Raw genomic sequence first — 18,938 nt, 5'->3', positions numbered from 1 at the left:
AGAGTAGGTAACAAGGGCATCACCTGGGCTCTCTTAATCCTGGCGGTGTGAACAAAACAGTAGAGGCAACCTGACTGCAAGATCTTACATACCCCATAGTGCTCTCTTCTTTCTCAGAAATTATTACTTGCCTAACAAAGCCCTATTGATGGGAACAAAGTTGCAACTTCAGCATCTTTGATTTGCATTAACGTTCCTGCAGTTGCATGATGGATTGAATTTTCGTCACTATTCATAGCATTGCCATTTTACACGTTCGTCAAACATTTCCTGTTACTTATGCTGATGAGGTAGGTGGCAGTTTAGGTTAATGGGGTTCACAAGAAAGATGAGTTTCATTTAACCAAAGTTTGTTAACATTGTTCCTAAGGGCGGTCAACCAAGGTTGATACCATTGTTTCGTTTATCTGACATTTTCATTTAAGCAAGTTTCATTTATCTGGAGTTCACTGTACTTTTATTTACCTCATTATTAATACTTTATCTGTATTATTTTATTTATTTTTTAAAGACCTGCTCTTGAGGCTACACATTTCGACACAGCGAAGCGAGTTCAGCAGACGCACTCCCTGGCAAGCGCGTTCTGAAACGAGCGTCGCTAAACCTTTCCGTGTGACAGACCGTGACACTAGTGAAGTGCACTCACTCAAAGTGACAATAAATTTGTTTGTCTGACATGGTATTAAGTACACACTGTAGGCAGCCATTTATAAGCTTACAAGGGTAGCTCACGGTTTTCAAAGGCAACGCCATCAGTGACTAACCGTCGTCAGAAGTCTGTAGATGGAAACATGGCGAGATTGGCCATCCCTCCAAACACGTGCCATGGCCTGCAGATCATTCGCCGGATTCCAGTCTACGTCATACAGAACAATGCGACTGGCTCCAACAAGGTTGAGCCCCACGCCACCAGCTTTGCAGCTGAGGAGAAACACAACTGCAATAAGTAGCACACATAAAACATTAGTGAGCAGTGGATCACACACTGGATAAAAGTTGCGAGCACTATGATGAGATGTCAACTTACAGCTACATTATATTATTGTTCATCGTATTCAAAAGCTACACTAGAAAAACAGTCACAAAGAGAATGAAAACGGTCTGCTTGTATGCTGCCTTTCAACTGAAAGTAAACACACATCTGCAAATCAAAACACAACCAAAAAGATTAAGAACCAAGATATTGGGAGCAAAAACCTTAACAGGGAAATCTTGTTACACTGAGCTACAATGCGCCTTTCAATGACACTCCCTTCAATACTTGGCTTACTTACACGAACATCACATTTTTCTTTTTTGTAGTACACCCTTATCACTTAACAAGTGTCCAAGAGTCAATGTTCATGCCATCTAAGAATGTTACAGAATTTGTGTGACTACACCACCACCTGAGACCTTAAAAAATAAAAAAAACAGGGAAAGGGCTGCACTGATGTATATCATGTAACTAGAGCACAGTGAACTGGCGTCCCTGCAAGCAACAATTTGAAAGCGTTCTTATTAATTAATCCAGTTTTCAATATGCAAAAGGCCATGCACTGAACTAAAAGCAAGTGGTGTCAGGAGTGTTTGTTGACTGGCAAATACTTAACCCAGCAGGATTTGCCAGGCAATACTGTTTGACTGCAGAAAATGATTTTTAGTAAGCAACATACAAGTACGGTCGTGTTTCAAGACTTAAATAAAGAGACATACAAACAGAACAAGCAAGGCCTACACTTTACATGCACGCTCAACATAGTTCATCAAAATTGAATACTTTCCGAATTTTCTATCAGCAACCTGTACCCACCCCCTGCTTTTCTTTTCCCTCAACACCACTCCTACAAGCCTTACACGTTACTCAAACCTGTACCAAGGCAGGCAGTTACACCAACCGCGTCTGAAGCAGAAGTTTGTAATGTTAGCGGGTGTGCCAGGACTGTGTTTAAATTGTGGGGTTTAACATCCTGAGACTGTCCACAGTGGTTTATGAAGGACGCCGTAGTGGAGGGTTCCATATTAACTTTGACGACCTGGTCTATATTTAAATAAGCATGGTACATGGGCATTTTTACATTCAGACTTATGGGTACTTTGCTGACCATTTAGGGCATTGGCGCTGTAGGAACAACACAACATAACATGCTACACAGAAATTCACTGCACATACAGCAGTTTGAGTGCGGAGAGTTGAATCGCTCGACAAGCTCCAGGCGCTGCATCGATGAGGTGGACCCATCCAGCCTCAAGAAAGGATACTCTCTCTGAGTGCACACGTCTTCAAGAATGTCCAGAGTCTGGAAAAAAAATGTGGAGAAGGTCAGCAATGGAATGTGAGAAAAAAGAAGGCTGAGAGGGCACTTGGCAGAGGTAGGACAGAGCACACAGATGCATACACATCATGTGCTTCCAACAAGCACTTCCATACTTCTAACACACTTCCATTAGAGAACTGATAAAACAAGCTCCTTGATTTGTGCAGGACTCTACTTGTGCACACACACGGAGCATAAGCACCCGAGATTTCTACATTTGACGTAACTGAGCTCTTGAGCCTCAAAATGGCACAACAGCACCTTATTTCAGTCTAAGCCAATAGTTTCTTGCAAAATGCCAGTAGCAAAATTTAAGGGCTGGATTAAAATTGAGAACACAGTTCAAGGATTTTACAAGCAAATTGCCAGCATTGATGTTGCTTTCAACGATGTGTTCAAGAACTGCATTTATGTCACTAGACTGAAAGGCTGACTGAGAAAGTGCACCTGCTAAATCTGACCGGTATTTGAACTTGGAATGCAAAATTGTTTCACTCTTGTGACATCAACTACAGTGCGCTAAACAATGTTTGCAAAATAGATGACAGGCACACAAACGTATGGTGTCTATGCAGAGATGCCAGTCAAACTTCACCACCCCAATAAAGACATATCTATAGTGGCTCAACTTTAACATGCATGAGCTGTAAGGAGCAAACATAATGCATTGGAAGGAAGCTGCATAAAGCTAGCACATTCAAGGCATCCCAACGAGAAATCTCTGGCACCCTCCACTGTAGAAGCAAACAAAAAGACACTTAAGGAATTTTCAGGTTAGAGTAAGAGTGATTGTCTATACATTATGGTCCATAGTTAAAGGAAATAGGCTGTTAGTACCTGCCATCAGTTATCACCTAGACATGGCATAAAGGCCAGAGACTAGTTTTTCATGTAAACACACGTTTAATTTATTAGTATATCTGCCATTTCTTTACGATTAGGGCAACATTTTTCCAGTTATATTGTGTTCATTACAGTAAAACCTCGTTAAACCGTACCCGCTTAAACAGTAGTTTTGTTTAAAAAGTTGGAAAGTCAAATTCCCGACTTAGCAGCCATTTAACGTAATGTGTTTTGTATCCACATAAACCATACCACCTTATTGCGTACGTATCGGTTAAAACATAGTGTTTCCTCTTTTCGTCGCGCAAACATGGCGGTGCGTCGTCTCCATCGGGCAGCCCGTCAGAACAAGCCTCAGGGATCGGAATAACCAAGCGCCCTGCGCGTTTGCGGGTGAAGCCACATCAACATCATTTCGGCGCTGTGCCAGAGAGCATTGTGGTGTTGCACAACCAAGGACTTGCGTCATACCGAAGCTCAAATAAAAAAGACACCGGGTGCTCAGCATAGAAGGAAAATTAGACATTGTTCATGCTATTGAACGTGACACGAAGTCGGCACTGGCACGCGACAGGGATCTGCTGTTGACTACGGTGTGTGGCATTTGGAATGCGAAGAAGTTGCCCAGCAGCGCTACTGTGACCGCGAAAAGATGTCGGCTACGAGGTTCGACTTGCCATCGTTGCCTCTGTTGTTGCCGAAGTGTCGACTAGCGACAGTGATGAGGACGACACGGAAAGCAACAGCACGGGCGATTCAGGCCTGACAAGGGTAGAAGCTACACGTTACGTGAATGCAATCCTGAATGCAATCGTCATGACGAGAACAACACCCCTCAATGAAAAAGGCACCCCGCGACTACTGCAGCGCTACCACGAGCGTGCACGGAGGACGCCAACGAAAATTTTTCAAGCTCTGGCCAACTACGGTTTAACGAGGTATAACTGTACAGTAAAAGCTTGTTAATTCATATTCCACGGGAATGCTATAAAAATTCGAATTACGCAAAATTCGAACAAATGAAAGTCAGAGAAAAACATTGCTCAGATAATATGCACATATAGTCCGACATGGCGCGAGCATGCGCACACACATGCTACGTCACGTTGGCATGAACAACGCCTATACGTCGAAGCACTGGCACAGCCAACATAAGCGAATGCGGCCAACGCGATACTACGTGCTTGATGTCGAGATTGCTCTTCCTCCATCCACGCATTCATCGCGCTGACTGGCGCAGAAAAAAGAAATGTCGCAGTTTCGCCCGAAAAGCGAAGCACCGATTGCAATAGCAAATTAGTAGCTAGCTATACGAAATAAGGATAGTAGTATTATCGGCTGTATAAACTTGTAAACATTTGCTTACTAACTAAACTAACAAGTACGGTGTCACGCGCACACAGGTAAACATGAACGCATCTCGCTCTATGACCACGGAAACTCGCTGAAAAACAGTGAAGTGAAAAATCGCGGCAGTAGCGGCGAGCGAATTGACCTTCGTGCACCTCTCGCTTCAAAGCAAACCAAATGTAGAAAGCATATCGCATACAAAGCTACTGGCACTACGCGCACTCTGCAAACATCTCAGATCACTTTGAAGATGAGGCTTACGTGGGCGCACAGTTTGGCCACGTCACAGATTGCTTTCAATATATGATGGCCGCATGGCCACGCCCCAAGCAGCAGCCCCCCGGGAAAAATGTCCCTCCCCCTCCCTCCCTCCCTTCGCCTCACCTCCATAACTCACGCGCAACCAGAGAGAGCATTCATCTGCCCTGCGTTCCTCGCTCACGCACACGAGATGGAGCCACGTTCACCGGCTCACCCTTGCACTCTTTCACTCGTACATACAGCATACAGCGCATGGTAATGATTTTATTGCCCTTGAGCTTTGTACGGAACCTCGCGGGAGAGAAGCGACCTGCAACAGAGGCATTGGCCATGCCTGGCCAGGCGCAAACACATTTCTCTCCAGTCAGGCCTGAACAATGAGCCGCAGATATAAAAAGCATAGCCGCGGTGACACCAGTGGGTGACACTGAAGTGCTCCCGCGCACTAGCACTCTCCCCATTCACAATGGCGCAGAGTTCGACTTATTGGTGAGGGCGCAGATTTCAATGTGAATTAGCAGGATGTGTTACATATTGCTTTCAATACATTGCTGGACAGACCGCGGCAGCTACTTCGAATTATCCGAAATTTCGAATTAACGAGTTGTGAATTAACAAGCTTTTACTGTACTTGTTAGGCATTCTTTTTAGCAGTGGACTTACCGTAATGTAAATGCTAACAAAGAGTGAGTTTATGCCAGGAGAGCAAGCTTTCAGTGTGCTATGCACAATTACTCAAAACATCTGTGACTAATATGCTATAGGTAACAGTGTACAGCACTTTACTTTTGTTGATATTCTAGTCAGCTTATATTCAATGAAACCTACTTTCTATTTCTGGACTTTAGAATTATGAGTTTTGGCTTAGATCTGTGTAAATGTGGTACTATCAGCTCTCTCCACAATTAATACATTGTGATGCTATGCCCTGCTGCTGCACATAACCTGTTGCATATGTTAGCAGTCATGGCTCCACTGGCAAAGCATCACATGCATCACATGCATCACACAGAAGTTTTGTGTTCAGCTGCCACCAGCAGCAAGTTGCATTTCCTTCCACTTTCATTTCGTATTTCACTCATAATTTCGACAATTTAATTGAAAACACAGTTACATTCCCCCTATGCTTTCCTTAGCTTTAATATATTAGTTTTGTGTAGTTGATAGTACTAACATAAGAATGAGGCCCCCAGTTTTGCATATTATTCTCCCTATTGTCTTATCTGTAATACAGTGAATCTTCCACCACATATAGGCCGTTCCTTAACAGCAGGATTGGACATGATCACGGGTACAAAAGCTGTAACAATGCTATGAAGTGTAATACAACTGTAAAGTCTTTAAAAGCCTCAAGTCTTAAAGCCTTTAAAAAATCCAACATTGTCACCTTTGTGAAGTTTGATACCAGGACTATTCGCTCGCGAGGCAAGCAAGTCCACAGAGAATGAAGCATAGCAGCCAAAACCGTGAGCTTGCCAGAACCTGCTTCGAGGTCCATCGACATGGGATCAAGTTCTGAAGGGAGGCATCTGCGAGCTTCGGCATGTAGAGTTGCCTGCAAAATCAGGCCGTCAATGACGAGGGTAGACAGGCAAAGAATAAACTTGGAGACACATAACCATACTTTCTTTGAATCAGTGCAAAAAAAACAACAGCAACACAATATGGAAGGACACAGGACGAGCGCTGTTTAACAACTATTATGAGTTGTTAAAAAGTGCTTGTACTTTGTCTGTCTTTGACACATTCCTTGATGATTAAAGGAATGCATCAGTTCCAACTCATTTATCTTTCCACTTTACTACCACAATTGACTTACACTAGTACAAACAAACATGAAAAAAATATGGCTTTCATCATAACTTTGTGCATTTACAAAGAATAGTACTTGATTCAGTTCTAAGAGGATCTACAAATCAGAGTGATCTATGCACTTTCTTGTTCTATTTGTACTCAGTGACACATGGATGTTAGATTTTCACCGCAGATAAACATTAGAGTTGCTGGCCAGAGCTTGCGTTTGTTGTCTGCATTATGCCCTGTTGTATCACTGTTTCCCAAACTGAGGACATACTAACTGAACTAAATTTGTACTCTGCTGGCATCTCAGATTTTCAACAGTATAATGTGCAGCATTCTCAACTTATCATTACCTTCTAATGCTTGTCGCATTGGTCTCTGTTGAAACAATGCCAAGCTAACCCAAAGTGTGTACTACTATGAATTACTCCAAGTGAAAAGAATACAAAACTTGTTCTCATCCACTTCCGGTGGCATCGCCTTATTGATGATGCCGTAGCACTAACGCATCCATGACAGTCGCGCTCGTTTAAATTAGTTCACACTTAAGTTATTCAAAGGTACGGTAGTTAACCACTATGATGAGCAAACATGATTTCTCAAAAATGACCACCATTAAATTTTTCAATTTCATGAAAAGTACACATCGTTACACATGCTGGATTCAGTGCAATGTCATATTGGTAACATGCCAGAACAGTTCAGAATGATCATTTGCTGCAGTATGGAAGAGTTCAGTGAGAACTCGCATGCAAAAGGGACGAAACATGCATTTTTCAGGAGCATACCCTCGCCAAGCATGCATAAAAGAAATATACACTTGACAATGAAGAAAATAAAACATACACTATAATTTTTCACAACACTGCCACAATGTGTTGTATCAAGCACAAAAGTTTACAGTGCTCTATTAACTCAGAGCCATAGAAACAGTCAAAAGAGGCGTGCAAAAATAAAATTTGGTCACAGCTAGATCCCGGACCCAAGAAATAGAATGTTCTGGCTGTACTTCCACATGCAGCAATAACACTTCATCGCTAATTATGTGCTATATATATATATATATATATATATATATATCGAAACTATGAAAAAAACCTTGTTTTTATTTACATCTCTTTTGTTTAGAAACTCTGGTAGTCAAGCCTGCGCCATGTATTGCAAATAAACTTAAAAAGTAGCAGTGAATATTACAGCATTACAGAGTGAGGGTAGATGGAAGCAATATTCAGATGGTAACGAATTTTTTTTTTAATGGGCCGTGCTGTAGAATATGCACGATTAAATTCGGAGGTTTCAAAACTGCGTGCCATAGATGATGTTTTGCAGTTCCGCGAGCACCCAAATTTTCCAACGTCTACTTTCAATGTTTTATTTTTTCACATCTTTTTTAAGCATTAATGCAACATTACCATGACAGCACTGCAAGAAGGAAAATGCCATAAATGTAATTACATAATGTGTTCACAGTGTGCATGCGGCCCCGTAAACTGGTTTTTCAGTCTTTAAGCAAACTTATGGGCTAAAGTAATGTTTCCAATGACTTCACTTACAGTAAGACTCATAATAAAGCAAAAGTCTTGCCCAGTACCATCTGGGTTACTGTATCATGCATAAATACTAAATAGGCAGAACTGCGAAATGAGAAAAGAAGGACTCTTACTAAGCCAGCATCCTCATCTTTGTCAGCAAATTCCTGGGAGGCAACGAGTAGGGGATGGTTGCAGAGTTTTCGAAGAGCCAGAATGCAAGCCAGGGGACAGTTCGCATCAGTTGACAGATAACTGCTTAGGCAAGCCCGCACCATGTTTGTATCCAGCAGGTTTTGGTAGATTGCTAGCTGAAGTGGTTGAGGGCGGCAGAAGACAACACACTCGACTAGAAAAAAACAAGCGCCACGTGTAAGAAAATATAGCAAGGGTAGACAGTTTGCATCTCATATTGGCGTACGTCTTGATAGAAGTGATTGTACCTGGTGAATTCTACGTGTAGATAGAAGTGATTGTACCTGGTGAATTCAGTACAAGCTCTGCCCACAGAACTGCAATGCACCTGCCTTCTGTAACTTGGAAGTCCAAAACGCAGTTCCTAAGATATGCCAATATTACAAGACGTTTGCCTCCACAGTGAAGTCACAGAAATGAGCCAAATGTAATTGGCTGGCACAATTATAGTATAAATTAGTGTTGAGTTGCACAATGGTGTATTTGCCAATGCATTGTCATCAACTAGAAGGCAAGTACAGCCTAATCTCGTTAATTTCAACTTCAAGGGGAACTGGAAATTTATTCAAACAATACGAAGTTCAAATTAAGGATAGCCCCTTTAAATATAGAGCCCAGTGAATTGTGAGGTACAGCGCACAAAACCAAAACCATCACTGGGCTCACATTGAAAGTCTTATCTTTCCTTTGTCAGTCTGTGACAACATGTGCTAGAAAAAGCCTAAGTCCCATCTAAAGTCCAAATGCAATAGGATCACACCTTTCCCACAGTTTCCTGTGGGTGTGAGGGAAAATGTGCAAGGGTGAGTCAAGAAGAATGGTGGCTTGATGTGCGCCATCCTCCCGCATGCCCAATGTGGGAGATGACGTGATCGAGTGCACTGTAATGTCATCAAGCACATGCTAGGAGAGAGAGGACGGGAGGGGACTTGGGTGAGTGCATTGTGACATGATAAAGTGTAGGCTTGGGGTTCTTTCCTGCTCCTTTTAAGCCAGACAGGAAAGGAGGGTAAGTGCCGCTCTGCTTGCTCCGGCGCGAATCTTACCTCGTCACCTTTACGGAATGCGATATTACGGTAGCTAGCAAAGCATAGAACCTTCACCTTTGGTTTGGGTTTGTTTGAGAAGCGGTCTATGGGAGTGAGAAATTTTGTTCGAAATAACCATTGTGCAGTTATTGGAGTTCAAATTCGCCGAATTTTTTTCTCTATTCAAATACATAGGACTTTGCTGGGTACAACAGAACAGTTCGAATTATTCATCAATTCAAATGAAGAGATTCCAAATTATCGGGATTTCACTGTAATATATAGCAGAAACCATTAAGGCTGTATAGACTTACCGCGCTAGTGGCATGGGTCCACATTTGGTAAAGACCCAATTATATTTCATTCTTACATTTCTTAATCATCCACCACATCAAGTGGCTGATCCCGACAGTAACAGAGGCACAGCGGTGTCAAGCAAGTGAGGACAATACCAAAAAAATAAAAATTAAAATTGATCATTCCAAAATATGTCTGCTGGTGAATGTAGTGTTGAGATGACTCAAGTACGCATTACTGCAGATGTCAGGTGTGGCACTTTGGCAGAGTTAGTAATTGATGTACAGTGGAATCTCGATAAAGGGAAATCGCTTAAACGGAACTGCCTCTTAAACGGAACACCACCTTCATGGCTGGTTGAATTTGCATTCATGGAATTTTATTCAGCTTTGTCTCTCAGTAAATGGAACTCCTGATAAACGGAACCAATTTCCCTGGTCCCTTGAGGTTCTGTTTAAAGAGAGTCCAGTGTAGTTGCAAACCATAATAGGAAGTTTCAGAAATAGCATACCCACACAGCTTTGTGTACACAAAAACGCAAACTTCATTGTAGGGCCCTTGCATTTTTTTGCACTCTCCTTGCATTCTTTTGTAAGCCCGGCAGTTTGCATCCCCTAACTTTAGATGTGCAAAATCTAAAATTTCCTAATGTGAACAAGGCACTGACTGAAAATGAAATATGTACACATATAATCAACTTTTCTTTTAATGCGTATGCCAATGTGTCCTTTACTAGATGCCTGCCTAGTAAGCTGAGAAGCTGGTTCCGGCCCCTTTCCTCTCCTCTCCTATTCTCTCTACCACTTTAGGCTGCAAGCGCTGGTCGCAGCGGCAACTCCAGACTTCAATCGTGTGCTGCTGCTTATGAAATTATAGCTGCATCTGTAGCAAATCCCTGGCTTCAACAGATGTACAATGACAGGGCATCATCATAATCAGCTGACACATGATACAGAAGAAGCTGAAGCCATAGCAAGGTTTAGACAGATGTGGGTAATCCAGGCTCACCGATACGTGTACAATGAGTTGTGTGTGTGTTGTTGCTTGCACTGATTGTATAAGCTTTCACAGGTGTCATGAAATAAATCAGTTTGACATTTAGCACCCCTGTCTCCTTTATCATAGTGTTTGTCTTGTTTCTTTCACTCTTTATACATAAAAACCATATTTGAGTGTTAGCCCTTGCATGCATTAGCCCTTGCATGCATTAGCCCTTGCATGCATTAGCCCGTGTGGGGTTTCACGAAAACAAAAGTCTGCATTGAAGTACTAAGTCAGTGATGGACACCCTTCTTTTTCATTCCTATGATATGCACTCCTGGCTAAAACGATATCATTGCTTACTCCCGCATAATTTCCCAAAACTAATAAACACATGTTTGCTCCACTGATGTCACATGAACTTACTCACAAGCTTACTGACAGTGGCCAAGCAGCATAATGCTGCACCTAGAGAGAGCAAATGCAGACATTTCTTGAAGCGATGAACTTCTTAGGACACAAAAAGCAGTGTTATTTAGCCATGATGGACATGAGTTGTGCATAGTATGAAGGTGATGAATTTAGGGCTGATCAGGCTAGAATAATTTGTCCCCATGCAGCCTATTTTTCTAAGTAATATGTAACAAGAAGTGTAAACAAGGCACTTAAGTTGGTGTTTTACTTTCACCCTGCAGTATCACTAACTTATTCGTTTCCTAATTTTTTTTCAGGGGATCAAGTCATCATCAAGCCAGGATAGACAATGCAAATTTTATCTCCTCCTTAATGTGAAGAACCGTAATTTAATTGCCCATAAGAAACAGCCAGGCCTCTTTTGAGGATGTTTTTAAAGTACACGAAAACATGTAAAACGCTAGTGAAGCCAGCAAAAACTGTGAAAAAGACACAAGCAGCACATGTTCAACAGTCATCAGGCTAAGTAACTTCAAACAGATAGTGATGTAACACAAATGCATAAAATGACTGTGTAGAGATTTAGCGTTACTGTTAAGACAGGTCAAAGAAGGCTTCAGGTAGTCAAGACACAAGCATGTTTTTATAAGGGCAGTTAATGGAGCAGCAGAAATAGCAAATTAGTGTATCGAGTGCATAAGCGAGCCATTGCCAGCCCTGCCTGAATACGTACACGGCATCTTTGCTTCCCAATGAGCATTATATCAGTGCATGTACCCTGCTTCAAATAGAGCCATTTGTTGAAGTTATTAGTTTTGTCTGTTAGCTATTAGAAGAGGGGTGCAAAGTAACAAACCTAAGCAGAAGTACACAAAGTGTGAGTGCTTTGCTGGAACTTGTGCCATGAAATCAGAAAGCCATTTATGTGTTTCCTTTCTGAGTTTCCTTCTGTTGTCTTTCAGTTCTGGTATGGCTTAGAGGTATGTGTTCAGCGTACAGGTGAATCTCGAAAGCCCAATAAGAGAGTTTGTAGGAGCTCGTCCTGTCTATACTTCATCTCGTCTACGTGTACATATTAAATTATGCGCCACTTATAATAGCTATGTTTTACCAACCAGACCAACAAGAAGTGCTTTGCCTGTGCCGTATATTGTGCTCGAACGTTAATGAACATGCAAGCTTGTGACGTGCCCCTACGTTACAGAGCACAAGAAGCAGCCGCTCTCCTGTGGAATACTCACCTTTTCCAGGAAGGTAGCTTTGAATGACATCTTGGGTCCGGCGGAGGATGAATGGTGCAGTGACCTGCATCAATTCATTGGCACGTGCCTGGCCCAGCTCCTTCTCTTCTTCTGTGGCACCCGGAAGTTGCGACCTCAGTATTGGTTCTTCATAGATGCGGCGAAAACTTGACGACTTGCCTGGGCACATCAACCACATGCGGTGTCGTTACTAGTGATTAAGCGTCATGTGGATGGCGCTCCAGACTTTATTTGCCATACACATAGAGGTACACATACATGATCTTCCAAGGCCTTGAGACAGGAATGGCAATACTAGCTGAACCACAGAAGCCAATTTTCTTTAGCTACACTGGTTAAGACTGTTTAAGGATAGTCACTGATAGTCACTGATAGTCAGTGACTGATAGTCACTCAGTGGCAGTTCCATATGTACACTTGATTGTATGCTTTCTTTCTCTAAGAAATACTTATGAAATCTTATTTAGTATTTGTTTTGTGCCTCATTTATTAAATGTCACCCACCTTTCACTACAGATAGCTATTCTAACTATCTTAAGAACATGCAACAACTGCTAAAGGACAAACATGTTTTGTAGAGATTTAACTGGGCTGGCATATTCATACATACTCATCTTATTTGGTGCTCCACAGAAGAAATCATCGAAATATGCCTCATGTGTTAATCTGTCCAGCCGTTTATGCAACAAATGTCAGTGCTCAACATGTAATAGTATTACAAACAGATCTTGCTGATATCCTTGTTCACTCAATATCAAGAAATTTAAGGTCTTGTGATTTGACCACAAAAACCAGCCAAACAATGCATAATTTTGTGGCAGGAGGAATTCATAGAGGAAAGTATTTTTGAATGAACAACAAATACTGAATCTCTCCTTCAGAGAATAAATATTTAGGACTATGCGCTGTGGGCACTTTGGAGAGAGGTTAAGCATGTTTAAGTTGTATAGTAGTTGCCCATTTTGAAGTGTGCAAGAATGTACAAGCTCTCTTCTAAGCATGCATTTATGCATCTTCTTTGTCCCTCTTGAAGGTTGAAGAATAGTGAACCCATTATTCAGGAACTTTACTGTGCAGTGGATCACGTACAGATTGCTTGCAGTTTTCTGAATTTGCAAATTTCATCATACGTATATGTAGTTGAGCATAGTGTGCCTGGACAAATACTGACTCGCACCAACCAGGCCTCAAGCAGCATAATTCATTTGACAAACATGAACACTCACTTTAAAACCACCACCAGCTGCTAGTTCCCATTCAATCATTCCCATGAAACTCTTGGACCTATCGGAAGCATGACATGTTACATGTTACTTATCTTCTATGTGCATGCATACCACTCATTATACCTTTAAGGATGCAGTGCAGCATTCATGGATAGCATATCAGTCACACATATGGGACATTATTCAAACTGCATAATTTGTGCACCAACTATTGACAAGTAAAGGTAGCATGCAGACTTCAACATAAGATGATGGTATAAAAACAATGGCCCAAACTGCAATCAAAATGTTTGTGCTGAATAGTGCTGAATATTGGTAAGTTGAATGTGTGGCTTTACGATTACTTTTATAGCAAGCCCTTAAGCTCACCTAATATATCAGGGTTGCAGAAATCAACGAGGGCAAAAAACTCTTGCAGGTCATTCTGGACAGGCGTCCCTGTCAGCAGGATTCTACGTAGGGTTCCCAAGTTGTGCAGAGACTAAAGGCAGGTGGAAAAACAACAACAATGATATAGAAATCTAGCTGGCAGTGATTTTTGCATAAAAAACATGCTACCAGCTATAGAGATTATGCACCAAGACAGCCATGAAAGAATCCAAGGTCTGCTTTAGTATTATGCAGTAAATCATGTTGTTTATGCAAGCACATTTTTTTTTTCATTCATTCGTTCGTTCGTTCATTAATTAATTAATTCATTCATTCATTCATTAATTCATTCATTTATTACATACCCACAGTAACACAAGGCATTATGGTGTGGAGGGTTAAGAGGAAGCTTTAGCTCGGGCCTAACTCCGATGCTGCCTATTCAAATACATGTAGAATGCATAAACACTTTCCTGAAATAACCACTGGGCCGATTTTGATGAAATTTGTTGCATTTGAGAGAAAATGTTATATTCTAGTGACTGCTGCAAGCAGAATTTTCATTTAGGGTTCGAATTTTTTAAAGGAGCTTTCAGACATTGGTAAGTTTGAAAAAAATGGAAGCACAAGGTTTACAAATTCGTAGCTCCGAACTAAGAACAGGTATTGCAGTTCTGTAAACTGCATCCATTAGAGCATCCAAAGTGAACAAGTTTGATTTATCAATTTACATTTTACGTGAATTTGTTACATTGTTTGCAATGGTTTTGCAATAGTCCTACTCACATATTAGTGATCTATTTGAGAGCCGTATATATTACATCAATTTTGTCCACTTTAGATGTACTCTTAGATACAATTCACAGAATTGTGATATTATATTTCATTGCTGAGTTAGAGTTGTAAACTCCATAGTTTAGTTATGTGCAAATTTGTGATTTTCAACAATTTTTACAAAAATGTTGACGGCCTAAGTCAAAAATTGCCACTACCAACAGTCACTACATTTTAACTTTTTCTTTTGAAACGAACAAGCCTCATCAAATTTGGAGCAGTGGTCGCGGAGAAAAACGATTTCTTCTTTTCCGTGTATTTATACAGGAGACCCTGAGCTAAAGCTTCCTCTTAATGCAAATACACTGTGATACAATTTTGCATTTTACATGCTATGAGGCTTTTGTATTACTTCGCCCTTCCAAGTAAGGAGAGGTCTGCCGGGGGGGATCTCGAAACAGTTTTTGAAAATGGAAAATAGACCCACCCAATCACTGTATCAGGTGATCTTGACTGCCTAAGTTACACATATTACACAGAAGATAATCCCCAGACGTTAATGAGCATTTTTGCTCGAAAACATAGCTGTCCTAACCTGCCCCACCTGAAACGTCTGCCACTGTTACAGCTTGCAGTGCATCACAGATGGTCAATGGCTGGTAGTGGCTGGATTTGTTCATGAACTCGACTGTAACTCCAGTTAGGTTAGTGCTCGATTCCTTCACTTTAATGGCGATGCAGCTCTAGTAGCATGCCTTTAGGGCAAGCTTACCAGTTAGTAGACCTGTTGATGCTATATTCTCCTCTTTACTGTTCCTTCTCCTCTTCTACCCTTCGCTCCGTCCGCTTTGAGTCATACCAGCCATTGTGCACCATGTGGAGACAACTGTCTGCCTGCTTAAACCTTTCCATACTGCAGAAAATGACGAAAATTGTACCAACCTTCCCAGAAATGTGTCGAGCAGGCCGGCCCCATGTCCAGTGCAAGCATTCAAGCACCCAAAAAAATAAAGAGATACACTCACAGGCTACATAATGTCAACAACTGCAACTAGAAGCAGCTTGACAGATGTAAGCAGCGTTTATCTTTTATCGGACTTATACTGGACAATGCATGTAGCAACTATCTCATCCAAAGCTTCTCAATCTCTCGGCTACCTGCGTAGAAACTTGCGCAATGCGCCTTCTAATGTATGAAAATTAGCATATCTTGCATATGTTCGCCCACAACTAGAATACGCTTCCTCCACATGGTCTCCATATCAAGATTATCTAATCCCTATGTTGGAATCTGTTCAGAATAGGGCAGCCAGATTCATCTCTGGCAACCAGGACTATCATTCGAGCATTACCCGAATAAAACAAGACCTTGCATTTCAGTCATTGGAAGATCGCCGCGTCATTGCTCTTTATGCCTGTTTCACAGGAACATTTAGAGTGGTAATAATTTTCACTGCTTGCCGCTTCATGATCCTGCGCACACATCTCAACGCATTCACAATGCACTTAGTTTCATGCGCACTCATGGTCAAACGCAGGCATTGAACTCATCACCACTACCTAAAGCTATTGCACATTGGAACGGTTTCCCAGATCACATTGCATCCATCTCCAATCATAATATATTCCGAGATAACCTACCTTCATTGCATGTTAATATTGTATAACGATGTTGCACTTTGCTATTTTTCTGCCATGTAATTACTGTTGCCCCCCTTACTCAATGCCCTTCAATGGGCCTGTAAGGTAGTGTGAATAAATGAATAAATAAATAATCTGTTCACACTGGAGACACTTTTGCTCATGACGACTAAACTTGTCAGTGGTACGAAAGAGGTTAATGTTCCTCTTTTCTGTTTCATCAATTTAAGCAGCAATAACAAGCATTTTTATGGTCGATAATTCCACTGGTACAAAAAGTAAAAAAAAAATGGTTCCACTAAGACGTTCAGGAGACGGTGTCTTTTTGTATTGAACATATCTTACAACCTCTTTAGAACATGCATCACTGGACCCACTGAGTGTAGCAAGCCACAACTGACGCTTATGTGTACTCATGCAAAATAGACAACATACAAAAAGCACATGGCTCTCAAATGATGACAACACCACAGAAAGGAATTTAACAATGCGCACTTATTATGAGACTTGACAACCTCTGAGATAACAGGAATTTCACAGCAGTTGCAGCTGGTGGAAGTTATTGAGCTGACTTACCTCTGTAGTTTTGATGTTGGCATTCTTCAACCTGTGTGCCTCGTCACAAATCAGCAGGTCAAAGTTGATGCTGGCGAGGCTATTGCTGACACGCATGTACATTTCATATGAAAGAATCAGCACAGGATACGTGGACGGTTGACTTAAAAAGACCTGTGAAAAAGAAAACAACATTAGCTAAATGAGCAATCCACTTTAAAAATATGGCTCTACACAACAGTGCACCACGTAATATTGATAAAGCCCGAAAACAACTAACTTTACACCACTGGTCACAACTGCACCAAGCAAATATTGATCCTGTGTTGTTCAAGGCAAAGACTAAAAAATGAGTAATTTTGTTCATAAATTAAACAAAACTCCCAATATTAATACCGATACTTTATTTGCACTTATATGAATTTATCCAAGGCATGCAGGGGGGCAAAAAGGCAGTATGCACAGGCCACAGGGGCTTGCAGTCCCAACCTGGGTCCCAGGGTTACACATAAGTTACACACAATGCCTGAAAGCAATGAAAGAAAATAAAATGACGTGCTTGCTAAAGCACAAAAATTTATACAGTTTTAATGGGGGTATTTTAGAAGTGATAAACCAGTTTACTTTGTCAGCAAAAGCTCCAAGCCAAAGCACAGATGAAATTATTTGTGGCCAGTTGCACAGCTACCTCGTATTACTATGCAATTCAGATAGACTGCTTATGAAAAACTAGTGCAGGTGGTACAGTACTCACATCAATTTTGTTGTTCTGATCAACATGGTAGACTCGAAGATTTCTGTTCTGCAGCCACTTCTTGAACTCTTTGACCCAATTCTGCATATGATGCACAAGATAAACATGATATGTTAATGTACATACACTAACACCAGGACACACAAAACACAAAGATTATTGCTTACAGGGCTGACAACATTAAAGTGTAACAGACAACCGGCATCATGGTGCTGGCAGGGCAGGAGTACACTACCTCTAAGCTTAGCAACACAATATTAGTGTATTCAAGTAAACAGAATCTGTAGTAAGAAGTGTAACAGTTTACAGCATGCACTAGCTACCTTTGAACAGCGGCCGCATAAGGCTGCAGTACAGATGATCTTACGATAACAAGAGTCTACTGCAAGAAAAGTTTCAATGGGGCTGCTGGACCAGGAGCCTCAGTTCCCAGCTGGTCAAGGTAGCCATTAGTTCTAGCACTTGCTCAATAATGAAAATTAGCTAGGGCAAAAGAATTGTTGCAGAGTAGATATTAGTAAATGTGCTTTTCAATTCAATTGTGCACAAAATTCTTTGTACTGATCCCTAAACATGCAGGTAAACATGTGTATACATTATCATTGAATACCGGTGCTACCGTGATACAAGGACAGAAAGAAGCATGAACACATGGCATTGTTCCTGTTTCTATTTTTCTAAAGCTGTGTTAGTTCGTTCCAATTTCATTAGATATAAACTGTACAATTTAATTACAAGAACTATTTGCGCATGTAACCAAAGACTAGTAATGGGTTCAAGATAAAGGCACAATTCTGTATGCAAGCATAGCTTGACATTCATACGTTGAAAGTGATCATGATGACATTGTGCTCCACGTTCACTCTGTTTATCTTGATTAAACAGGAAATAAACAAAAATTGCAGTATGGACATAGGACATTGCCCTGCAATACACCAATAGCATGTATAGATACAGTTGGTAATTTCCTTTTACAGATCACATAATAAAAAACTGCATTCAGAGGGCGAAGCAAATCTGAAGTCTCATTTTGATATGATTTTAGTTGATTTATTTATGACAAACAAGTATATCCATGTACGTGATGTGAAGAGGAAAGCATAAAAAAAAAAAAAGCTGTGTCTCAATGAAGCTTGACACGTCTTACCTTTCTTTACAAGTTTGGCAGAAGAATCAACGCGCAACTGAACAGATTTTTAGCACACAACAGATACATCAGCACCAATAGTGCACAGAAAATACATGGAAACATATGACTGCAAAAACCTAATAAACATATATAAAAGGTAAATAATAAAACCTAAATTACACCAAAACAATTTCAAAGCAAAAATATGCCATAACATCACAAAACGGTTATGT

The 18,938-nt window shown here is 41.0% G+C and overlaps 1 protein-coding gene across 2 annotated transcripts in view; it reads right to left on the bottom strand.

The window, feature by feature from the left end:
- Window positions 1–18,938, bottom strand: part of LOC142575330 (DNA repair and recombination protein RAD54B-like) — a 43,310-nt gene that overhangs the window by 11,289 nt on the left and 13,083 nt on the right. For both annotated transcript variants that reach the window (XM_075684597.1, XM_075684598.1), the window contains 8 exons: window positions 17,577–17,657; window positions 16,844–16,996; window positions 13,853–13,964; window positions 12,237–12,416; window positions 8,215–8,429; window positions 6,139–6,306; window positions 2,153–2,279; window positions 765–937 (listed from right to left, as the gene is read on the bottom strand). In XM_075684597.1, coding sequence (XP_075540712.1) covers window positions 765–937; window positions 2,153–2,279; window positions 6,139–6,306; window positions 8,215–8,429; window positions 12,237–12,416; window positions 13,853–13,964; window positions 16,844–16,996; window positions 17,577–17,657 — 1,209 coding nt within the window. The remainder of the gene's footprint in view (window positions 1–764; window positions 938–2,152; window positions 2,280–6,138; window positions 6,307–8,214; window positions 8,430–12,236; window positions 12,417–13,852; window positions 13,965–16,843; window positions 16,997–17,576; window positions 17,658–18,938) is intronic.

This window comes from Dermacentor variabilis, chromosome 3 (genome assembly GCF_050947875.1).
Source record: "Dermacentor variabilis isolate Ectoservices chromosome 3, ASM5094787v1, whole genome shotgun sequence".
NCBI lineage: Eukaryota > Metazoa > Arthropoda > Arachnida > Ixodida > Ixodidae > Dermacentor > Dermacentor variabilis.
The sequence above is the reverse complement of the archived record's forward strand: the minus strand, read 5'-3'. Positions and strand labels throughout refer to the sequence as shown.